The 25,633-nt window shown below is 46.4% G+C and overlaps 1 protein-coding gene across 6 annotated transcripts in view; it reads left to right on the top strand.

Moving 5' to 3' along the window:
* Positions 1-25,633, top strand: part of CTBP1 (C-terminal binding protein 1) — a 561,086-nt gene that overhangs the window by 403,159 nt on the left and 132,294 nt on the right. The window contains exon 1 of one of the 6 annotated variants that reach the window (XM_073649117.1): positions 21,043-21,193. The exons of 4 other annotated variants lie outside the window; for them this stretch is intronic. In XM_073649117.1, coding sequence (XP_073505218.1) covers positions 21,187-21,193 — 7 coding nt within the window. In that variant the 5' untranslated portion in view covers positions 21,043-21,186. Of the gene's footprint in view, positions 1-21,042; positions 21,194-25,633 lie in introns of those variants that run through there. One more of the 6 variants, XM_073649114.1, reaches the window with a different exon arrangement.

Raw genomic sequence — 25,633 nt, forward strand, 5'->3', positions numbered from 1 at the left:
ATGATGACCCCCAGTGCCCCCATACATTATGATGCTTTAACAGTTTCCCCACACAGTAGGATGCCTCATATAGTTTCTTCATACATTATGATGCCCCCACAATTCCCCCACACATGATTATGCCTTCACAGTTCCCCCACACATTATGATGCACCCACAGTTCCCCCACACATTATGATGCCCCCCATAGTTTCCCCATACATTATGATACCCCCACAGTTCCCCCACAAATGATGCCCCCAAGTGTCCCAATGCATTATAATGCTTCAACAGTTCCCTCACACATTATTATGCCTTCACAGTTGCCCAGCACAGCATGATGCCCTCACAGATCTCTCATGCATTATGATGCACCCACAGTTCCCCCACACATTATGATGCCCCCCATAGTTTCCCCATACATTATGATACCCCCACAGTTCCCCCACAAATGAGGATGCCCCCCAGTGTCCCAATGCAATATGATGCTTCAACAGTTCCCTCACACATTATTATGCCTTCACAGTTGCCCAGCACAGCATGATGCCCTCACAGATCTCTCATGCATTATGATGCACCCACAGTTCCCCCACACAGTATGATGCCCCCACAGTCCCCCCGGCACATTATGATGACCCCCAGTGCCCCCATACATTATGATGCTTTAACAGTTCCCCCACACAGTAGGATGCCCCGTATAGTTTCTTCATACATTATGATGCCCCCACAATTCTCCCACACATGATTATGCCTTCACAGTTCCCCCACACATTATGATGCCCCCCAGTGCCCGCATACATTATGATGCTCCAACAGTTCCCTCACACATTATTATGCCCCTACAGTTCCCCCGTGCATTATGATGCCCCCACAGTGCCACTCCCCACACACTATATTATGCATCTCCTCCCCACTCATAATAGTGCACTAGCTAAATAGTGCATGGAAATCATGAAAATACCAATATGCCTGGAAGTGAAATTTAATTATATATGGCCTTTTTTTTCATTTTGGGTGAGAACCTTCTTAGGAGGTGTTGTATGAGAATTAGAAGAGAGAGTCCAAAAATGGCCTCACTGTATGCAGTATTGTACCATTCACTTGAGTGTAATAACAGTCATGACCTGTAGACAAGAATGGCGCTGTTTCTCCCATGCATATTTTCACTTGTGAAAGGTTGTATACGTTATTTATGTTTTTCCTACATTTCCCAGTCTATAAACTTGCTCTTAATCTCCTGCTGATTTCATTGTTCGTGCAAATCACATTACTCTTTTACTTTTTTTTTTCTTAATATTTGGCTGCATTTCCTCACACAGATCTCTGGCTTTCGGCTCTCCGCTCTCCCATACTGGGCCTATCCACCTGGTTTGGCAGATGGAGACCTATTTATCCTGGGCAAGATAGGAAGCACATATTGCTTAATGAGGACGCATTTTGTCATTGTTAATGCTGAGGACTCTTAGTCCCACGATCCTGCAGTCATGACACAGTTATATGGAAATTACTACTTGACAACCTGTTTTTGTAGCTTTTGGAAAAAAAATATGATATACTGAAGACAGGATGAAAAATCCTACAGTATACAGAATTATAGTACTTTGCAAAAGTATTCAACCCCCAGCCCAAAAAAAAAAGCGTGCAAATTGGTCTGGAATATAAATAACACTTATAGGCCCCGATTCATCAAGATTGGCATTCTGCCCGCCAGTAAATTTCTTGAGATGGCGCAAGGCTGGAGTAAGAGGTGCCAAATTCATTAAAAAGGCGTGCGCCACCTAATTTAGTGAATCTTCCACCTGCCTTGCACTTAGGGACTGCAATACATTTCTGTCGCAATTTACTCCATAAATTTTGATTAACTTGTCGGCTCGTCCACCCCCCTCTCTAGGATAAGCTCTGTCCACTTTAAAAAAATCTGGCGTAAAAAAAAAATCAGCAAAAGTTGCTAACATTTTTTTGACATTTTAAACAGTTTTATGCCAGATTTCTGGCGAAAACAGTTTGATAAATATGCCCTGTATGAGTCTATTCAGCCTATAATATGCCACCATACAATGATCCACGGAGCAGGTACGGACACAGTGTGCAGTGAAAATAACAATGCTAACTTTATTCTATAGGTTGGTAGGAATTTGGAGATTCCAAATAAGTATAGGATGTTTTCGTTTTTACTTTGGTATTAACCTGACATGGATCCTTTGTTAGGTCCCTGGCTGCCACATTAAAGCATCATCCCTCTGTGCCTCAGGGAGGAACAGAAGTGAATTGACAGAGGGAGCCTCTTCCGCAGTGAAACACCTTAGATGGTAATTGCAGGATGGATAGCAGCATCTAAGGAGTTGAATATGGATAGCAGCATCTAAGGAGTGGAATAATCAGATATCAGATTTATTGTTTTCAAAATCATTGCCTAATTCCCCTGGACATCGGCATCGTAAAGTGCAATCTTCTTCTGCCATAAAAAGGCGTCACATCAGGAAAAAGAAAAAGTCCATAAAATAATGATAGGGTGGTTTTTAACACGATAAACTTTAAGTCAACAAAGTGTTCTGCCTCTGTATGAAGTCCTCATGGTTTTCAATATCTCTTCTAGCAGTCATCCGGTCGTAACTTTCATTGTTTGCTCCAATTGACTAGAAATCTGTCTGGTTCATGTGATGGACACAAAGGTGCAGGTCACAGTTATCAGTGCTGTGTCTTGTTATGGGCTAAAAATAAACTATAAGTGATCATTGTCATTTCAAGAGACTTCACGGAAATCAATAGTACAGGTGAATTTTTAAAAAAACTTTGTAGAATGTAATTTTGGAGAATTATGGATCTTTCTCCACTTATGAGTCATTTCTTCCCCTCCCCCATGCCTCATGAACTCATCATCCACTTGGAAAAACTGCTAAAATAATACATCTAATATAAGACAAGAGGAACAGCAGGAAGGATGTCCCCCATCCTGGTATAATGGCCCCATTCTGGTATAATGCCCCCTATTCTGGTATAATGGCCCCTCCTGGTATAATGGCCCCTATTCTGGTATAATGGCCCCCATTGTGGTATAATGTCCCCCATTTTGGTATAATGTCACCCATCCTGGCATAATGTCCCCCATCCTGGTATAATGGCCCCATCCTGGTATAATGGCCCCATTCTGGTATAATGCCCCCTATTCTGGTATAATGGCCCCATCCTGGTATAATGGCCCCTATTCTGGTATAATGGCCTCCATTGTGGTATAATGTCCTCCATCCTGGTATAATTTCTCTATCCTGGTATAATGTCCTCCATCCTGGTATATTGTCCTCCTTCCTGGTATAATGTCCCCATTTTGGTATAATGTCCCCCATCCTGGTATAATGTCACCCATTCTGGTATAATGTCCCCCTTACGTTCTTCTACAGCACATTTTAAAAAAGAAACAAGTGATTCTACTCATCTTCCTTCACTCCGATGCTGCATGCCGTTCTCTTCTGTATCCGACGTAGGAGCCGGCAGCTGGCTTTGGGGTGCCAGTACGGGCAGCACATGACGTCGCTGCCATGCGCTGTGCATCACTGGCAAGCTGTTGTCCCCTGCGAGGACACACTTCCAGGTGAAATTGTCATCGGTGGGCCCCCCACCAGCACGTGCCCTGTTGTACTATCTGAAACTGCAATCGTTAAGCGCCCTCTACTAAGTGTTTTGAGCTGAGCTGGATTCACATCTGCCCTGTTCAGTAATACTGTATAATGTCCTCCTTGCCCTCCTACTTCTGAAAATGTGCTACATAAACACAGGAGTTCAGTTATACCTCTCGTCTGTGTCGTGTATGAGAGACATTGTAGCAGTTAGTGTTCACCCACTAGCTCAGAGACAACTGAGAGAGCGAGCCTGCAGAAGGGGAAACTGGTGCTAAATGCAGGAAACAGGACATATAATGACCAGAAATGGTCTCATTCTTTATCTACACACGTTAGAGCTTATTCTGAAGAATTACCTTACACAACAAATACACTTCACAATTAATGCAGAAAATATCATTTATAATATTTTTCACTTGCAGAAATGGAAACACTCCTTCCGCACAGCGCGAGGCTGATTTCATTATTCGTTTTCTCTCTACACTGTAATAACTGATTTAAAAATTCACAAAAATAATAATAAAAATAATAATAAAACAAATAGTTTCTAATCTATGATTTTCCACTAAAATGCTCAAGTGGATGTAATTACACCTAACGTTATAGAAAAATGAAATCATTCCCTCCTCCCCCTTTAAAGGTCACTGCCATAGTCTACAAAGAGAATGAACCGCCAGGAAATATTTGTGAGTAAATTACGTGAAGTAGTTGCTGAATGAACGCATCGCAGCTCTCTTTAATTTTGGTTTCTTAGTCTCTGCAGAATGTAAACCCGGACTTTATAATTATAGCTGTTATCTTAGTGTTGCCGACACCGGAGGGAGGTTGTGAATTAAAGCGTTTCGCCCATGAGAGCAGACGAAAACAGCTTTGATATCTGTGCTGCTTCACAACAGATCTTATAGTTTTATTATTACAGGGCACCTACCTATTGTTATACATTTTTTTTGCACCTATGAGTAGTATATGTGGGTGTTAGAAACTTAGTAACACAGGGGAAAGATGGGCATCGTCCTCACCTTCCATCCCTCTGTTGTTCCTTTTTACCTACCTTGAGAAATCTAAATAGAAACAGAGAGAGGGAGGAGGGGGATGCAGCTGCAGTTTTTCTCTGTCACTGTGCAGGTGAGACTGCTGTGAGAGGGGGGGAAGGCAACAGAAAGAAGGATACAGCAAATAGAGCAGTGCACACAAAACATTATATGTGGAACAGCCCCCTAATTACTAAGGTCTCGTCCACACGACCGTATTTTTGATCCGAGTGCTGTCTTTTAAAAAAATAAATAAATTTAAAAACAGGACCACACTCGGACCAATGTTATTTAATGGGGCAGTGCGAACAAGTAATATTTCTCACAATTTTTTTTTTAAAAATCGCAGCATGCTAAATCTCTAGATTCAGTTAAGCTTTATAGGGTTTTCATTGTAAAGCTTAACCAAAATGCAATGGCCGACCCATCTCGTAAGTTGACTTATAATTGGATCTATCAGATCTCATTTTGCAAGATTTTTTTTTTTTCCAATGAAAATGGTATAAGAATGGGAGACAAATGAAAAGATTGTAATTTCTTATTGACCACCACTAGAAGGGAGCTTAGGAGCATAGAGTATGCAATAAGCTCCTAAGCTCCCTCTAGTGGTGGCTGAATGCTGTTAAAATATTATCTAATTCTCATTTCCATACAGGGGATTTTGGAGCTCAGTAAATAAAGAACAGAGCTCTGACCCCTATAAGAATAAAGCTAAAAAAAAATCAGCACAGAGTTTTTTAATTAAAAACATGGAGATTTAATTATGTTCTATAAATTTCTATTATATTTGATTTCAATCCAGTGTCAAGATATCTACCTACTGTCAAAACCCAGTGGGAATAACGTGTGCACATACCCATATACTTCCTGCTGGATCCCCCTTGTGTTCTTCTTCTGCCTCCAAAATCTGCATGTGTGATTCCATGTGCATGTGTGTCAGCATCTTAAAGACGTTGTGAAGAATTAAGAATTTGCCTTGAAGAATTCAGGTTATGTTCACACTGTGTTTTTTGATGGTCAACAACTCGAAACTCTTCCAAAACTTGGAGTTTCTGCTCCAAAAACTCATCAAAAATAGACTAAGGCTATGTTCACACATCATGTTTTTTTCAGCGTTTTTTGATGTTTTTTTTATGCAAATTTTCAACTGCGTTTTGCAGTACCAGCAAAGTCTATTAGATTCCAGAATTCTTAGTTCACACATCATGTTTTTTTTTTTTTGTTCAGGATTTTGTCCCTTGTATGGTTTTTTGGAAAATAGCGCACCAAAAACACACCAAAATTTTTTCAGCGTTTTTGATGCCAAAATAGAATGTTTGTTTGTTTTTTTCACTGAACTTTATGTACATGCATAAAAAGAGACAGAAGGACTGTGAAACAAGCGATGAAAAAACGCATTAAAAAAATCACCAAAACTGCAAGAAAAATCCTGAACAACCTCCCTTGAGAGATCGGGTTTTGCTGCAGAAAATTGATGCAAAAAAAAACATGATGTGTGAATATAGCCTTAATGTGAACATAGTCTTAGGCTATGTACAGCAGAGTTTTTGGAGCAGATCTCCTGCAAAAAAAATCTCCAAAATTCAGGTAAAACTACTCTTGCTGATTAATGTTAAATCCACTGTTTTCTCTTCATATGTTCAGTTTTTGAGCTTTTTTTCACTTCAGGTTTTGAAAGACGTCTGGTGGGAGAAAACAGGGTGCATGGCACTTCTCTGAAGCGGATCCTGATGGAATCCAGCTAAACACTGTCCAATCAAAAGGCTGCAAAAAAAGCTTCAGGAAAAAAAACTGCTGCAGGAACCTCTCTTTTCTAAGGGGAGATGTTGAAGGAGTTTTTCTCCTGATACAGTTTTAAATATTCTTTTTCCTGAATAATTTTTTGCAACCTTTTGCCTAGACCAGTGGTGGCGAACCTATGGCACGCGTGCCAGAGAGGGCACGCAGAGCCCTCCTGGTGGGCACGTGTGCCATTTCCTCAGCACGTGTGCCATTTCCTCAGCACTGCCACCGCCACCACTCTCCTCAGCCCGCAACATCCGCCTCTCACTAGAGTTGCGGCCTGAAGGGAGCTGGGTGCGCGATCTGATGAGAGCAGCCGTAGCGCTAGTGAAGCGCTGAGGAGTGTGAGGAGATGGCGCACTGCCCACAGGTAGGACTGTAATATGTGAAGTCCAGATCAGCGTTGGAATGGGCAGAGGTGAGTATTTATTATTGTTATTATACAGCGTGGAGCAGTATTGCACTGTGTGGTGTGGGGCCCATCGCCTTGTGTGGAGCCCTGTGTGGGGCCCATCATCCTGTGGAGAGTGCTGTGTGGGGCCGATCGCCCTGTGTGGAGCGCTGTGTGGGGCCCATCGTCCTGTGTGGAGCGCTGTGTGGGGCCCATCGCCCTGTGTGGAGCGCTGTGTGGGGCCCATCGCCCTGTGTGGAGCGCTGTGTGGGGCCCATCGCCCTGTGTGGAACACTGTGTGGGGCCCATTGTCCTGTGGAGAGTGCTGTGTGGGGCCCATCGCCCTGTGTGGAGCACTGTGTGGGGCCCATCGCCCTGTGTGGAACACTGTGTGGGGCCCATTGTCCTGTGGAGAGTGCTGTGTGGGGCCCATCGCCCTGTGTGGAACGCTGTGTGGGGCCGATCACTCTGTGTGGAGTGCTGTGTGGGGCCCATTGTCCTGTGGAGAGTGCTGTGTGGGGCCCATCGCCCTGTGTGGAGAGCTGTGTGGGGCCCATCGCCCTGTGTGGAACACTGTGTGGGGCCCATTGTCCTGTGTGCAGCGCTGTGTGGGGCCCATCGCCCTGTGTGGAGCGCTGTGTGGGGCCCATCGCCCTGTGTGGAGCGCTGTGTGGGGCCCATCGCCCTGTGTGGGGCCCATCACCCTGTGTGGAACACTGTGTGGGGCCCATTGTCCTGTGTGCAGCGCTGTGTGGGGCCCATTGTCCTGTGTGCAGCGCTGTGTGGGGCCCATCGCCCTGTGTGGAGCGCTGTGTGGGGCCCATCACCTTGTGTGGAGCGCTGTGAGGGGCCCATCGCCCTGTGTGGGGCCCATTGCCCTGTGTGGAACACTGCGTGGGGCCCATTGTCCTGTGTGGGGCCCATCGCCCTGTGTGGAGCGCTGTGTGGGGCCCATCGCCCTGTGTGGAGCACTGTGTGGGGCCCATCGCCCTGTGTGGAACACTGTGTGGTGCCCATTGTCCTGTGGAGAGTGCTGTGTGGGGCCCATCGCCCTGTGTGGAGCGCTGTGTGGGGCCGATCACTCTGTGTGGAGTGCTGTGTGGGGCCCATTGTCCTGTGGAGAGTGCTGTGTGGGGCCCATCGCCCTGTGTGGAGAGCTGTGTGGGGCCCATCGCCCTGTGTGGAACACTGTGTGGGGCCCATTGTCCTGTGTGCAGCGCTGTGTGGGGCCCATCGCCCTGTGTGGAGCGCTGTGTGGGGCCCATTGTCCTGTGTGGGGCCCATCGCCCTGTGTGGGGCCCATTGCCCTGTGTGGAACACTGCGTGGGGCCCATTGTCCTGTGTGCAGCGCTGTGTGGGGCCCATCGCCCTGTGTGGAGCGCTGTGTGGGGCCCATCACCTTGTGTGGAGCCCATCACCCTGTATGGAGCGCTGTGTGTGGTCCATCGCCCTGTGTGGAGCATTGTGTGGGGTCCATCGCACTGTGTGGAGCACTGTGTAGGGTCCATCGCCCGGTGTGAAGCACTGTGTAAGGTCCATCGCCATGTGTGGAGCACTGTGTGGGGTCCATAGCCCTGTGTGGAGCGCTGTGTGGAGCCCATCGCCCTGTGTGGGGCCCATCGCCCTGTGTGGGGCCCATCACCCTGTGTGGGGCATTGTGTGGGGTCCATCGTACTGTGTGGGGTCCATCTCCCTGTGTGGAGCATTGTGTGGGGTCCATCGTACTGTGTGGGGTCCATCGCCCTGTGTGGAGCACATCGCCCTGTGTGGGGTCCATCGCCCTTTGTGGAACGCTGTGTGGGGCCCATCGCCCTGTGTGGGGCCCATCGCCCTGTGTGGGGCCCATCGCCCTGTGTGGAGCGCTGTGTGGGGCTCATTGCCCAGTGTGGAGCGCTGTGTGGGGCCCATTGCCCTGTGTGGAGCGCTGTGTGGGGCCTATCGCCCTGTGTGGGGCCCATCGCCCTGTGTGGAGCCCATCGCCCTGTGTGGGGCCCATCGCCCTGTGTGGAGCCCATCGCCCTGTGTGGGGCCCATCGCCCTGTGTGGAGCGCTGTGTGGGGCCCACCGCCCTGTGTGGGGCCCATCACCCTGTGTGGAGCGCTGTGTGGGGCCCATCGACCTGTGTGGAGTGCTATGTGGGGCTCATCGCCCTGTGTGGGGCCCATCACCCTGTGTGGAGCGCTGTGTGGGGCCCATCGACCTGTGTGGAGTGCTATGTGGGGTCCATCGCCCTGTGTGGAGTCCTGTGTGGGGTCCATCGCCCTGTGTGGAGCATTGTGTGGGGTCCATTGCCCTGTGTGGAGCGCTGTGTGGGGTCCATTGCCCTGTGTGGAGCGCTGTGTGGGGTCCATCGCCCTGTGTGGAGTTCTGTGTAGGGTCCATCGCCCTGTGTGGAGCATTGTGTGGGGTCCATTGCACTGTGTGGAGCATTGTGTGGGGTCCATTGCACTGTGTGGAGCACTGTATGGGGTCCATCGCCATGTGTGGAGCACTGTTTGGGGTCCATCGCCCTGTGTGGAGCCATCGCCCTGTTTGGAGCGCTGTGTGGGGTCGATCGCCCTGTGTGGAGCACTGTGTGGGGTCCATTGCACTGTGTGGAGCACTGTATGGGGTCCATCGCTATGTGTGGAGCACTGTTTGGGGTCCATCGCCCTGTGTGGAGCCATCGCCCTGTTTGGAGCGCTGTGTGGGGTCGATCGCCCTGTGTGGAGCACTGAATGGGGTCCATTGCACTGTGTGGAGCACTGTATGGGGTCCATCGCCATATGTGGAGCACTGTTTGGGGTCCATAGCCCTGTGTGGAGCACTGAATGGGGTCCATCGCCCTGTGTGGAGCCATCGCCCTGTTTGGAGCGCTGTGTGGGGTCGATCGCCCTGTGTGGAGCACTGTGTGGGGTCCATTGCACTGTGTGGAGCACTGTATGGGGTCCATCGCCATGTGTGGAGCACTGTTTGGGGTCCATCGCCCTGTGTGGAGCCATCGCCCTGTTTGGAGCGCTGTGTGGGGTCGATCGCCCTGTGTGGAGCACTGTGTGGAGCATTGTGTGGAGCCATCGCCATGTTTGGAGCGCTGCGTGGGGTCGATCGCCCGCCCTGTGTGGAGCGCTGTGTGGGGTCCATCGCCTTGTGTGGAGCACTGTGTAGGGTCCATCGCCCTGTCTGGAGAGCTGTGTGGGGCCGATCGCCCTGTGTGGGGCCCATCGCCATGTGTGGAGCACTGTTTGGGGTCCATCGCCCTGTGTGGAGCCATCGCCCTGTTTGGAGCGCTGTGTGGGGTCGATCGCCCTGTGTGGAGCACTGTGTGGAGCATTGTGTGGAGCCATCGCCATGTTTGGAGCGCTGCGTGGGGTCGATCGCCCGCCCTGTGTGGAGCGCTGTGTGGGGTCCATCGCCTTGTGTGGAGCACTGTGTAGGGTCCATCGCCCTGTCTGGAGAGCTGTGTGGGGCCCATCGCCCTGTGTGGGGCCCATCGCCATGTGTGGAGCACTGTTTGGGGTCCATCGCCCTGTGTGGAGCCATCGCCCTGTTTGGAGCGCTGTGTGGGGTCGATCGCCCTGTGTGGAGCACTGTGTGGGGTCCATTGCACTGTGTGGAGCACTGTATGGGGTCCATCGCCATGTGTGGAGCACTGTTTGGGGTCCATCGCCCTGTGTGGAGCCATCGCCCTGTTTGGAGCGCTGTGTGGGGTCGATCGCCCTGTGTGGAGCACTGTGTGGAGCATTGTGTGGAGCCATCGCCATGTTTGGAGCGCTGCGTGGGGTCGATCGCCCGCCCTGTGTGGAGCGCTGTGTGGGGTCCATCGCCTTGTGTGGAGCACTGTGTAGGGTCCATCGCCCTGTCTGGAGAGCTGTGTGGGGCCGATCGCCCTGTGTGGGGCCCATCGCCATGTGTGGAGCACTGTTTGGGGTCCATCGCCCTGTGTGGAGCCATCGCCCTGTTTGGAGCGCTGTGTGGGGTCGATCGCCCTGTGTGGAGCACTGTGTGGAGCATTGTGTGGAGCCATCGCCATGTTTGGAGCGCTGCGTGGGGTCGATCGCCCGCCCTGTGTGGAGCGCTGTGTGGGGTCCATCGCCTTGTGTGGAGCACTGTGTAGGGTCCATCGCCCTGTCTGGAGAGCTGTGTGGGGCCCATCGCCCTGTGTGGGGCCCATCGCCATGTGTGGAGCACTGTTTGGGGTCCATCGCCCTGTGTGGAGCCATCGCCCTGTTTGGAGCGCTGTGTGGGGTCGATCGCCCTGTGTGGAGCACTGTGTGGAGCATTGTGTGGAGCCATCGCCATGTTTGGAGCGCTGCGTGGGGTCGATCGCCCGCCCTGTGTGGAGCGCTGTGTGGGGTCTATCGCCTTGTGTGGAGCACTGTGTGGGGTCCATCGCGCTGTGTGGAGAGCTGTGTGGGGTCAATCGCAATGTTTGGGGTCCATCGCCCTGTGTGGAGAACTATGTAGGGCCCATTATTCTGTACTAGATGGTGGCCCGATTCTAACGCGTCGGGTATTCTAGAATATGTATGTAGTTTATTCTGTCATCCTCATTGGCGTATTTTCGCTTTGGAAGACAGAAAGCGTATATCGTGATAGCGTACAGTAAAGAAGTATCTGTTCAGCGCGCTGTGAATGACAGAACGTGTCCAGTAAACGTGAGTGAACTACGTCGCGCTGTGACTGGGGGTTAAATTCCGCACCAATATCTCTAATCGGTCACGGCTGGCCGGGCCGCGACCAATCAGCGAAGCGTGGTTCAAATCCCGCGCCAATTCGCGGATGGACAGCACCTGTCGCTGATTGGTTGCGGCCTACCCGGTGCGACCAATCAGCGAAGCGTCGTTCAAATCCCACGCCAATTCGCGGCCGGACTGTGCCTGTCGCTGATTGGTTGCAGGCGGCTGGCGTGACCAATCAGCGATGCGGGATTTCCGTTACAGACAAACAGAATTAGATGATTATATATATAGATGTAGGGCTGTGTGGGGATTACAGTTGGAGAATCATATAGTGATGGGGTCACCATTCTTTGTTGGGGGGATTGAAGGAGAGGGGTACCGTAGGGTCGTCATACTGAGAGTGTGGAGGAATTCACTGTGGAGGTATCATACTGTGTTTGGGGACAGTTTTGTTGGCATCATACTTTATTATCTGTATTATTGAAGGTTTTTTGTCCTTTATTACATATTTAAATTGGGCCATTGGGCCATATGCTTTTTACTGCTTTTACATAACATTAGATCATTTCAATATAATTCCAAAAGTTAATTGTTTTATTTGATAAGGAAAAACTTCCTCAATTGTATACATTTTTTTTAACAAATATCAAGGTTGGTCTGTGACTTTGTCCAAGCTTTTAACTTTGTCCCTCTGTGTTTTTGAGTTTGACATCCCTGTCTTAAAGGTTTATTCTCATCATGATAAAGGGTTACAATTGCAAAGAGGTTGTAAAAACAAACAACTTTGCATTTTTATTTTTGATTAAAAATCCTCTCCATTCTCAAGAACAGACCTCCTCTGCAATCGATGGCTAGTATCTTAGGCTTGGAGTGCAGCGCTTACAAGCTCTTTGCTGTAGACTCTATAGCACGCTAATGTATGAGTTGTTTTTCTGAACCAAAACCTCAGTATTCAGGTTAAATTGCTGTGTTGGCACTTTGCGATAAATAAATGGGTTTTGGATTGTAGTTTGGGCACTCAGTCTCCAAAAGGTTCGCCATCACTGGCCTAGACTGTGCCTTCTTTGGACTCTTTTCCTTCAAGAAAGAAGAAGTCTCATGCATTTTCTTTTCTTATACTAGGTGTTTTTGAAAACCTATTCGGGAAAAAAAAAAGCTCTAAAAACTCCTCAAACAAACAGCAAACTGGAATTCCTATAAGGCAGAGTCTTTTTGCTGAGTTTTTTTTCAGCAGAAAGTCACAATTTTTTTTTTTATTAGGATTTTTGACTTTTTTTTTTTTTTTTTTTTTAGGAAGATTTTGGAGAGTTTCTGCTCAAAAGAAAATCAGCAAAAAAAACAAAACAACCCTTATGATTAACACACTCCAAAAATGAATTGGACGAGTCTTTCAATAGTTTTTGAAGCTGTTTTTTTTAAGAAGAATTTTAAGGAGTTTGAAATCCAAAAACTCCTGCAAAAAAACCCTCAGTGTGAACATACCTTCAATACTCATCAAAACCGCTGAAGGGAAAAGCTTTAGCAAAAGAGAAACCTTCAAAAAGTCTCACAATTCCTGAAGTGGTTTCTGGCTGGAAAACTCCATCCGCACTTATCCTAGTCAGTCTTCGTCACTCTGAGGCTGAATTCACCTGAAAAAGCCCCTTGAAACCTCCACCAAAAATGGACATAATGAACAGTAATGAAGCTGCTTCGTATAAGGTCCGCCAACATCGCGTGCACATACCCTACGGAGCTGTTCACACTGAGTCTTTCTGCTGACTTTTTGGAGCTGAAACGCAAAGATTTTTGAGAAGGATTTTGGCGTTTCTGCTCCAAAAACTCAGCAAACAGACATACTAAATTCAGACTGATGCTTTGTTGGAGGAGAAGGAGGACAACCACCCCATACTCCTCCTCCTTCAGGCGTCGGCTCTGCAGAAGCCAGTAAATGAATAGATTAGCCATCACCTGGCGCGGCCTTTGTGCACTGATTGTTAGCAGCGCTGTTTGATAACTTGTTTAACTCTGGATACTTAAGTGCAGCTGACGGTGACCAGGCTTTGTTGTGAGGTCTGTGGCTCTGGTAGTGGGGGGACTTGGGCCTGGCTCAGTGAGTATGGTGATTGGGCTGAATTGTTGTAGGACATCACAAGCGATGGGATCAACCGGGGCCTCCTACTATTCCGAAATTCTCTGGAGACTGGAAAATGACCTGCTACGTTTTGGTTAGTGACTGCTAAGACTTTGGCCGGAATAAGATGGCCATGTTTTGTAGTCCATAAATGGATCGCAAACTTTAGACTGGCCGTGACCTGAACTGATGGCGTGGGTGCTTGTAGTGTATGGGTCGTTTGAGTCCAAGTCCTACTAAGGACTCTTCATGCCAAACCAGCAGCTGAGGGATTTGCATCTGGTTTACACCAGATTCCTATGGTGAATCATGATACACCAGTTTAATTTGTTACATTTTCTTCAAATTATAGTATATATTCCTCCCCAAAAAAATGGTGTAGTTAAAAAAAAAAAAACAAAGAAAAATAAAATAATAATAAAATATATATATATATATATATATATATATATATATATATATATATATATATATATATATAATATATATATTAAAAAAAATTATATTTATTTAAGTGGAAACTCCAAATAGTCCTCAGACTTGCAGGTTCTACTCTGAAAAATGTGCAAAAAAAAAAAACCCCCCCCCCCCCCACATGCCCATGGCGTTACACACACCCATACATAAGCTTTTGGGTAAATCCCTCTGCTGACCCCTTTATTGCATGGTTCACACTTGCAGAGTCTTTGGACTGGAAACTGAGCAGAAATTCTCTACAATAATGTGTAGTCTTCTCTCCAGTGACTTGGTGTGAACAGCCCTTACTGGGACTGACCCGATTCTTCATCAATGTGTTCTACTGAAATAAAGGCACAAACTCCCTCCTGGTTTGAAGCCTTCATTGACTTGCCGAGTACAGTTGAATATTGGTGGATAAATGGCAAGAAGTGGCTTATTTTTGTTAATCTGGGATTAAATTATTTAACCCCACCCCTTCCCCATGTACCCTGCTTGTTCCAGTGCATTAAAGGGGTTATCCTGCACCATCAGTCTTACTAATAAGAATGGCACATAAGCAGGTGTCCTGGGCTGGCAGATTAGTGAGTGGCCCCCAGACAACACCTTTTTTAGTGCTGCTTTTTGTTGCACCAGATGACTGTATGTAGTATGTGAAAAATAACTGCAGAATTTTTAACTAAAAATCCTATGAGTGCAACCCTGACTGAAGGGCACGTTATTTTTCATGTATTTGTGAGACTTTCAGGGGTGGGAACAGTTCAGAAAACCTCTTCTTATCCCCCCTATTGGCGAACTCTGGGGTTTGATCTCTTGATGATGGCGGCCCAATAAGTTTACGATTATTTTATGTAACATCCCAGTAGTTTGCAGCTGCTGTATACAGCGGGGGGGGGGCTCGGACCCATGTTAACAAATATTAAGTTACCTGTAACCATAAGCTGTTACTGGCAAGGTGAATATTATATCGGGAATGACCTCACTGGGTCCCGTAGCCATGAATGTTCCTCTACAGAAGCACAGATGAGGTGATTGCTGGATCTGGGTGAGTGACTCATTACTTCACCAAGTAAACTGACTGCACAGATGATATTTTTTTTCTTTGTAAAATGCCAGTGTTTACACACAGTATGATGGCCCCGCACACAGTATGATGGCCCTGCACCCATTCCTAGTTGTACAGTGATTAAAAAAAACTTGCTGAGCCCCACTTCCATGATGAGATGCTCTGCTGTGTGTGGCACAAGAGGTTCAACATGGTGGATCAAGGAGCAGAGGGTGCCCTGCTCCACCATTGTATTCAAATCTACCTTTTGACTTCTGGATATAACAACCTCCTGGGACAGCTTTCCAAATCTGGGAATGTCCTGCCGGATCGGGAACGGTTGGAATGTATGGATTTGTAGGGCTGCTCTCTGCACCACTGACTCTTTTCAGAAGATTAAACAATCTCAACTGCTGATGCATTGGTGGACTACAATGCCCAGCTGTAAGACTGGGGCGTTATTTGTACTTGTTTATATTACACTAAAGGTATCCCAAAAACCTGACCTGTTGTGGGGGTATTTAAAGGGTAGGTTAGGGGTTGCATCAGTTCAGGTGGTGATAAGGTAGCACTGGGGTCAGTGCAGGCTGTAAGCTTTCATGAAGAGGTGGGTTTTCAAGTTGTGAGTGTGGCAGATAATCAGACATTGTGTTATTGGGTGAGAAGCGTATAAGTGTGGAGAAGAGAAGGAGGTCTTTAGAGGATAGGAGGTTACGTGTTGGAAGATATCAGATTAGTTTGGAGATATACAGAGGAGACAGATTATGGATGGTTTAGTAGGTCCGTGTTAGTAGTTTGAACTGGATACTTTGGGGAATTGGGAGCCAGTGAAGGGATTTGGAGAGGGGTGGATTAGTCATGCATTGGAGAGGTGTGAGACTGTTAGCAGGGAGACCACAGAGGATGATGTTGCAGTAGTCAAGGTGGGAGATGATTAGGTCATGCGCAACATTTTAGTAGATTCCGGGTTGAGGTTGGGACGAATTCTGGAAATATTTTTGAGTTGGAGGTAGAAAGAGCTTGGATGTGGCGTTTGAAGGACAGGACAGTGTTGAGGGTTACTCTGAGGCAGTGGACTTCTGGTACAGGGGATTGAGTGATGTAATTTATTATATGGATTAGGCAAGATGGAAGAAAGATTGAGTTCAGTTTTGTCCACATTGAGCTTTAGGAAGTGATGTGAATGGGGATATGGCTGATAGCCAGCAGAGGTGACATCTGAGTGTTGTCAGTCTATAGATGGGACTTCATGAGTTGTATAGATGGGTATATTGGTATTCAATGGAACAATCAACTGGAAAGTGTAAAACCTCATTGTACTGCAGAATAAACTGGCGTATACATCACGGAAGCCTGAAGATGTCGGAATGTATAGAATTAGACACATGGGGAGGGGATGCTACAGTATATAGACCCTAATGCACATGGTATAAAGTTAGACCTTTGGATAGTGTTAATGACCAGACAAGGACTGCACCTCCATACAACATAGGAGAAATCTGCACTTACCCAGCTGAGCGTCACTATATGTAAGCCGCATGTGTCCTGGTGACGAATATTATTTCCATTTCCTTTCATAATGGGATCGATGCTTCTAATAAGGTTGAGCGTTGCGGTACAATACTGATACGATATGGCGGCATAATGAGATTCCCTGTTTGGAAAGTGAATATAACAAATAAACCTAACGAGCGCTTTGTCTCTGGGAGAAAAGAAAAAATAGAGGTTACGAGGTGAATCGGGAGGCCGTCGAAAAAAGTAATTATTAGGAGAGTATTTTACAAATGGCGCCAGGGTGTTTGTTTCTCCGTGTTACGGTTTCTGCCCTATAAAGCCGGTTTATTGACTGCCGTTGTATAACCTGCGGAATATTCCTCCGCTTTATCACGCGCGGCCAGATTTGCTTAGCATGTCATTTAATCTTCTGCTCCATAGCATCCCTATTACTTGGTTATCGCAAAGGAAGGGGGGGAAGCTTCCGCCTTACGATCTATATTTTATTAATTTGGTGCCTGGGTTTATCGATTGTCACAGATGCTATGAAATTGCCATTCGTCAGAGTTATTGGTGGCCTGTCTGCTTTTACTGGCGCTCTGGATGGTGGAGTTTGAGGGCACCTTGCAAATAATTCTTACCTGATGCGACAGACGCCGGCCGCGAGGAAACTTGTGTTTTGCGTTTTTCTCCAGCGGCACGTATGGTCTTTTTTTTTTTTTTTTTTTTTAATTGCTGAATAATTAAAGGGGTCTTGACGGTTTATTACAAGGGCGCTGGTGTCTGATATACTTTGAATCAGAGTAATTTGTGTGTTGCATTAAAAAAGACTAGAATTGGGGTCCATGAAACTTGGGATAGGTGGGCGCCACTTGCATCTGTTCTTCTGGCTTGAAGGCCACAGAGGTCAGTTGCTACCTGGTGACGTTATACCAATAGAAACTGGAAAGTTAAGAGGCTCCTCGTTTCAGCCCCGGGGGGAGTATTTTCATGGTCTTGTTACCCCTTCCACAATTCTTTAGCATAGAGTTGTGGCCACACAATCTGTCTCTGGTATTGCACTAAAGCTTCCACATCAGGAGGTCATCGGAGGCCGGTGATACCATGATATCTACAAGGCTGCAGGCATCATGCACTTGTCCTTGTGTCCTACTTGCCAATTGCGCGTACACACCACCCGGCAGATGTCAGTAGACCTGACGGCACCACTCGCCTCCTGATGCAGAAGTGTGCAGAGCCGGAATCCACTTTCAACCTTGAACCTTAAATATGCTAATTGTCTCTTCAGAGAGGACTAGAACTCTAGAGCCACCTATTAGAAGCAGTGAGAGTTCTAGTCCTCTTTCTCTCTGAAGAGACGACTTGCATATTAAATTTCCCATATTAGCATTACCTGGCCTAGTAGTCTCCTCACTCTGACATGCCAGGTTTGGCTTGACACTCTATACAAGGAGAAATGTTACCCCTTAGACCTCTCACCCAGCCAAATCAGATTTCATACTTTGCACTGAGAAGCAACACCCTGAAATGAATGTCTGCAAATTGAGATTCTGGTTTGACTTTTAGCCTAAGTTTTGTTAAGTCAATATTGATTTAGGATTACTGCTTCCAAAAGGTGGCGCTAGTGTTCTGGTCCTCTTCTCCCTCTGAAAAGGCAACTTGCTTATTTAATTTCTCAGAGGAGCATGCATGGCCTATTGGTCTCCTCACTCTGACATGCCAGGCTTGGCATTCTCCAGAAGGAGAAACCTTACCCCTTAGACTACAACCTTAAAACAAGTGAAGAATGTGGTGTACAGCTTAAATACCAGGTTTTCATAATGTTAAACTGTACCAAGAATTTTTTTCTGCCTTTTTTAATATCCATAATCTGTACAAATTCAGTAAGAAACTGAAATCTTTTCAGTTTTAAAATGTGCCTGCATAAATCTGCACACCCTTAAACTATGGCTTTAGTGAAGTACCCTTTGGATTTATGACAGCAGTCAGTCTTTTGGGTAGGAGTAAACTGTTTACATACCATGGTCTGTAGAGTTTTTCTGCAGCAAAAAAAGCAGCATGTGAATAAGTCCTTACAGACCCTACTTGGTTGTACTGGTCCCAAAAAGAAGCCTCAGTCTTCTAATCATGTACGAAGAAAAACACTGGTCCTCTGAGGTCTATGGGTGATCTCTGTTCACACACTGATACATCTGGGAATGGTTTTGAGATGTGAAAAATCCAGCACTTGGGACCAATGTGGTTAAAATGGTGTTTTACATGGCCCCCAGAGTTTAATGGCTGAGACAGGAGTCATGTGGGCTGGAGACATGAATCCATTTATTTATTTTTTTTTAAAACTCTGCAAATAGGTCAGGGAGAGAAAATGGCAGTGTGAATGCAGCCTTAGGCTTGCAGAAAGTTGTGGATCTTGGGTGTTGCTAAAATCTGCACCAGATCTGTGCTCTGAACCTAGCCTTGGTTTAAATTCACATGTTGCAGATTTGGATGCTGAATCTGCATAATCCAGAACTAGCAAATCTCTGCAAAGTGACCTGTGGTGCGGCGTCAGTCCTGCATGCAGAATCGGCAGGATTCTGCTTGTCATGTGCAGAATTTCCTGCAGCTTCTACTGAAAAATCCACCAAAAATGCCATGTGTGGACTTGCCTTTAGGATGAAATGTGCTGTAGTAAATCCACTGTGCACAATGGGGGTCAGTTGGGTGTGACCTGCATCCATCATGTGGTGGTCAGACCGCTGCCAACTATGTTCTGTTCATATGTCAATTTTTTTTATTCAATTTTTATATATATATATATATATATATATATATATATATATATATATATATATATATATATATATATATATATATATATATATATATATATATATATATATATATATATATATTTATTATTTTTTTTTTCCTCTCCTGTACATGGCAGGCTGCGGCTGCACACAGCAGACAATGGCTCATTGTGACGTTCTCACTGGTTGTGCCACTGACTTCACAGCTGCATCCAGGAGATGACGTCTTGGAGTTTTCTTGCTCTTTTACTGCTGCGAATATAAAGATTAAAATCTCAGTAAATATATTGAGCTGATCAGCTTCACTGCGCCAAAGTGATGATAAATGCAGTCATCTGTACTGGAGCGGATATCTGGCTGGACACCTCGTTGCTCACACGGGGGATTTTTCATTCTGAGATCTATTGAATGACAGCAGAGATGTTACAGTGAAGGACGCCTTCTGATTGGCTACAATAGTTTTGCCAGGATTAGAGAAACTTCATATGTCCTGTCTCCTCACATCTCCACCATTAGGAGACCCCTGTGAGTGTTGCTGCAGATAAATCTAGTGACTGTGTACTACCTGGAGGTGCAGAGTCTGTGGTGAGTGACTTATCTTAACCACTACCAAAGTCTAGAGGGGTCAAATTAATTAGACAAATGTCGTACGGAAATAAGCATGTGGCGTTTAAAATTATTAGTTTATATGTAACATTAAATCAAAAATTGATGCATAAAAAATACGCCAGCAGGACTCAAGTGGAGACCACTCAGAAGTGAATAGGAGCAATGAGAGAACCCGAGAACTGATCAATTGATAACCAGACTAGCTGCATACAAATCTCTTTATTAAAGTGTCTATGGGGATTTGTATCCAGCTAATCTTCTGTTTGATCAATTCTCGGGTCCTTGTTGGTCCTAGAGGGTCACATGCAGGATCCCCTGTTTACCCTAATGCCGCTTCACCTATTAGATGCTGTTCTGAAGTTATCCCCTGTCGTCTCAGTAGGGGGGAGAACTTCCTGACCGCTGCACTCAGGTCCCCCCCCCCTCCTCTGCTTTTTGGGATCACTTCCAAAACTAAGAATACCCCCTCTAACTAGGGGCGCGGTGAAGGTGACCTTCTGGACGACCCAGCACGTCCTTAGATTACATGGACAAACCATTGCCCCCTCCCATGTTGCCGAACCCTGCTTTGGTGGAATCTGGTCTGTGGCACCCCCTCCTGGGAGGCTCGGCTGGGGGACCCCTCTTGGGAGGGGAGGCTTCAGGGATGACCCCTTAAGGGACTGGTCCCTTCTGCAGGAAGTGATTGGTACCGCCTATACTATTGCTTACAAGTGCTGCTGGTCCCAGGACTGTGTAATCTCTCTAGCTGCTGCAGAACCTCATTAGATTCCTAAAAAATCAGTGATTTATTTGACACTTCCTTTCCTAAAGAGGTTCTGCAGCAGCTGTCCGACATTACACAGTTCAGTCACCAGAACTATGAATCCCAATAATCCGGCATCCCCCATGCATTGTGAGCCCCGTCCCTGGTTCCTGTGTAACTTTCCTCCTCCGTGTCCCCGCAGCTGCGGCCCCTCCCCGTCCTCCTCCTCCCGCGCTGCTCCTCGCAGCCATGTCTCCGGTAGGCGGGGCCCACTGTATTTATCTCCCCATTGGCTCCTCCTCCCCACGCTCCTGCCCTGTGTTCGGCCCGTCGCCATTGGCTACCCTCCAGCCTGGCTGCTCGCTGATTGGCCTGCCCGCACTGCTCGTATGAGCTGATTGGTGGGCTGGTACCTTGTTTCATATTTTCACAAGCCGCAGCATAAACAGCTCGGGTCCCGTCCTCCAGGTGGAGATGCAAGGTCTGTAACGTTTCCAGACGCTTCTTTGTATCCTGCAGCTGCTGCTGACAGGCTGGGGCCGGGGATGGGCTCTGCTGCCTGCAGCACAGGGGGTTTGGGGAGGGGATGGCTTTGATCCCATGCTGTGCTCCTGATCTGAAGGTGGAGGGGGGGAGGTGTGCTGTGGGGGCTGCACCTTATGTCATCTGCTCGTTCAGGGCTGGGGGGCATCAGCTGTGCCTATATATAGGGGATTATTGGGGGCAAGTTTATTCCAGTGCAATTAAGGTTGTGCAGCTGAGTGCCCCCCATGTGCCCTGACTGCCCCCAATATAACACATTGATGGGGGTCTCCTCTGCTGATGGTGAATGCAGGGTGGGCAGCGGTGCCAGGCTACAGATCACTGTGGGCTATGGTCATTACTGTACGTATATATATTGTATGATCCAGTGCCAAACCTGGAGGGGTTAATCCCCCGATATATAGAATTCTCTATTTTTAAATGTTGTATTTTGTGCTGTGATATCATGTAAGGCCGTGTTCACATGTAGCAGTGCAGCAGACTGCAACAATACTGGAGGGAAACCTCATCAATACAGACTAATCCAGGGGGGCTGCTGCGCTGGACAGCACGCTCAGCTCTGCTGCATCTGTACAGATGCAGCCGAGCCGGTAAAGGGTTAATATCTGCAGCCGTCATTGAACCGGGGATATCGTACTCGATTCGTTCCCGCTTCACTTTTGAGGCGCAGATAAATCGTTTCCACTCTGGTGCAGGAGAAAAATCACTGGGGCTTAGGAGAAACGGATCAGCGCTGTATTTTTGGGTTTCCTAAAATTGCTAATATCTTTAGTGTTTTTCTTTGTCCCATTCATTCTCCATCTATAGGCATTATAGGGGTCCCCTCCTCTCCCCATCCCAGGATCGTCTGTTATAATCCGCATGTTACTTGTGTCCCCCGGACATTTGGCTGCAGCCATCACATCACCGAGTAATCTGAACGGGGTGTTCCATTTTAACAGGTAGAGCCGCTGAGCTCGGTGATTGGCTGCAGCCAATGTGACCATATGAGAACTGCAGCCAATATCGGACAATGGATACTCCCCCTGTGGACCCAAGGAGGGTGAATAAAGCTCAGTTTGTGTCTTTTAATAACACTGAATCCAACCAAGGATGTGGGTTTTTTTTTTTTTTTTTTTTTTTGAAAGGGGACAACCTGGGCCAGATGTTGCATACTGGGCGGGGGTCTGGATGATGTGTACTGGGGACAATGGGCTGGAATCATGAACTGGTATTTAGTGAATAAGACTGGAGTTGCAATACTTGTTGATATTAAATATTATATTGCCATGGAGAAAGCTGTTATATTATGGTCAATAGTGAGTGACTGAAAGCCGCCAGGTATTGTTCCATGCATCGGTGCACCCCTGGGAGACCCCCATACACTAAATACTGCTCACACTGGAAAAAAAAAAAAAATATATATATTTATTATACATTATACTGAATTGTGACCAGAATGATGTTCTCTGGCTGGGAGGCAGCTTGTAGAAGCAGAAAGCCTCGGGCTATGTTCACACACCCACTTCCATTTTTACATCTGTGGAAACAGCCTGTTCTCTTATCAGGTTTGTTTTTTTTTTTTTTTTTTTTATTAATCAATGAAGCTCTGTAGATCCAAGGAAGCATCCTGCGTGCTGCCTGTGTTATGAAGCCTTGCTATTCTCTGACCAAAACATCTGGCCCTCTTAGCCAAGTGGGAGAGGTCCTCGATTCTCCTGTATGGGAGTCTTTTGGACCACTCCCAGTTGGTTAACAGGACTAGATCTATATACAGGGAGGAGATTGAGGGGAAAGTGATGGGTCCTCTTGATAGAATGGATCTGTCACTAGTTTTCACAATACTAACTGTATTCAATAAACCTGATGACACTGGTGTACTTCTATTGATCCATGTCAGAATGACTATCATCAGATACATATATTTTTTTTTTTTTAAATATTTTAAAATTAGTTTCTCTGGTCTCTATAAAATGGTCACATTATTGGGCTCCTACAACCGTTGAAATATTTTTCAAAGTAAATAAACCAGTCTAATCAGGTCTAACATGTATTTGAGTGCAGAAGAAAAGATGCCTCCTTAAGTCACAGCCCCACTATCAGTATTTTTTTATTTTTTTTCTCAGGAGTGGGTGATAAAGGCAGAATTGGTGACTTGTTCCTATTTATTCCTTTTCTCTGTTCCTCATCTGGTTTTGACTCCCACTCCTGAGAAATACTGATGGTGGGGTTGTGGCCTTGGAGGATGATTGGGGGTCTAGCCCACTGCCAAGTCTCTGAACCATTTGGCTTCGTCTGTCACTTTTAGGGTTGGTGCCCCTTCAAGAGATGTGGGCATCTTTGCTTTGCGTGATCTCCACCTCCTCGTGGAATTGCTTTATCCTAGTAGAAGCCATGACTGCAGACACTGTTTTCATTCCCATCACCAATAGATAAAGCGTGGAGGTTGGTGTCCTATTGGCTCTCCATGTGCACAGTGTGGATCTGGCATATTCCACACGACACATCTGACAAACACAAGCTGCCTGACCATGTGGACGAGAAGTGGGATGGAAGCTGTACGTGACGGGTTGATTGTCTGATTGGAACATCTTGATGATCGGAAGGAGCTGACCTTGAGACTCAACATCAGAAGACCCTCAATATCTAGCTCTGTTGGTTACTCATTGCTTATTAGAAGAAGCAGAGGGAAGTATCTGACTCCACTGACCCAAAATCTATTCAGAAGACTCTTCAAAATTTTTTTTTATTTCCATGATTAAGAAAAATTAGTGACATCCAATATGACCAACACCCAACTGGTGTCTACTGGTTAGATCTCTTTGCTATAGTATAGGCATGACACTGATGGCCTGAGAACGTCATGTGCCTTTTATGTCTCTAGATGATAAACTTGTCTAATTTTTGTATGCATCTATGACGAAAATTGTCACTTCCATTCTGGAAATCTCTCCTGGAAGGAGACCACCTGGAATCCCAGAAGAGTTGGCTTCTAGAAGGTTTCTTGTGCGAGACCGCTCAAGATTTCTTCCATGCTGCTGAGATATGATGTTTGACGGTGCATCCATCCCGGCCTCCAAACTTTCTGGGAAGGGGTCTATAAGGGGTGGTTTCCCCCCCAACAAGTAGGGAGAATATTTTCTTATCAGTCTTGTTAAGAACATCATTCATATACCATGTTGGGGAATTATTACCACTGGGAATCTGTTTTAACTTCCTCGCCTCTTAAGCCAGCAGTACCAATTAGATTACCGAATGATTGCTTGGTGGATCATTCATTCAGTAGTCATCTATCCCATAAACAGGAGCGCTCCTGTATTCTCTACACTGTGTTCCAAATTATTATGCAAATAATATTTTCTCAGATTTTCCCAAATTACCTATATGAATTGCAGTCATTGTAATTTTCCAGTCAAATAACTATTAGAGTACAATTGAAAGGTTTTTGTTCAAACTGCCTATGATAACAGTATATTTAAAAAAAAAAAAAAAAAAAACTCAAAACTGCACTCAAAATGCATGTTCCAAATTATTATGCACAGCAGAGTTTTCAACCTTTTCATTTTAATAAAGAACAAAAAAATGGTCATTTTTGAAATTATAAGCATTAGCAGGTTATTACAAACTGAAATCAAACAGTTTTTAACTCAAAACTTTATTCTAGGTGATGTTACATTTGCACATAGGACCCCTTGTTCAAAGGAGCTTCTGAACTCTCTCGTCCATTGAATTTGTCAGGTTTTGGATGGTTTCTGCTTTAATTGTTTTGCATGAGGACAGAATACCCTCCCAGAGCTGTTGCTTAGATGTGAACTGCCTCCCGCCATCATAGACACTCCTTTTGATGATGCTCCAGAGGTTCTCAATGGGGTTGAGGTCAGGGGAGCATGGGGGTCACACCATAAGTTTGTCCCCTTTTCTGCCCATAGCAGCCAGAGATGCAGATGTGTTATGTGCAGCATGAGACGGGGCATTATCATGCATGAAATGATCTCGATGGTCCAGATGGATGGAGTGGAGGATGGCTGGTTGATGGACACCCCATGCAAACACGGCTACGGCGCTAACGAGGAGGAGGTGGAGTAATGTTTTGGGCTGGAATCATGGGGAGAGAGATTGTCAGCCCCTTTAGGATCCCTGAAGGGGTAAAGATGAACTCCATAATGTATGTGGATTTTCTCAAACAGCACTTCCTTCCATGGTTCAAGAAGAAGAACCGTGCATTCTGCAGCAAGATCATTTTCATGCATGATAATGCCCCGTCTCATGCTGCACATAACACATCTGCATCTCTGGCTGCTATGGGCATAAAAGGGGACAAACTTATGGTGTGACCCCCCCCCCCCCCCCCCATGCTCCCCTGACCTCAACCCCATTGAGAACCTCTGGAGCATCATCA

This window comes from Phyllobates terribilis, unplaced genomic scaffold (genome assembly GCF_046119375.1).
Source record: "Phyllobates terribilis strain yellow unplaced genomic scaffold, ASM4611937v1 Scaffold_1__5_contigs__length_1240528914, whole genome shotgun sequence".
Taxonomy (NCBI): domain Eukaryota; kingdom Metazoa; phylum Chordata; class Amphibia; order Anura; family Dendrobatidae; genus Phyllobates; species Phyllobates terribilis.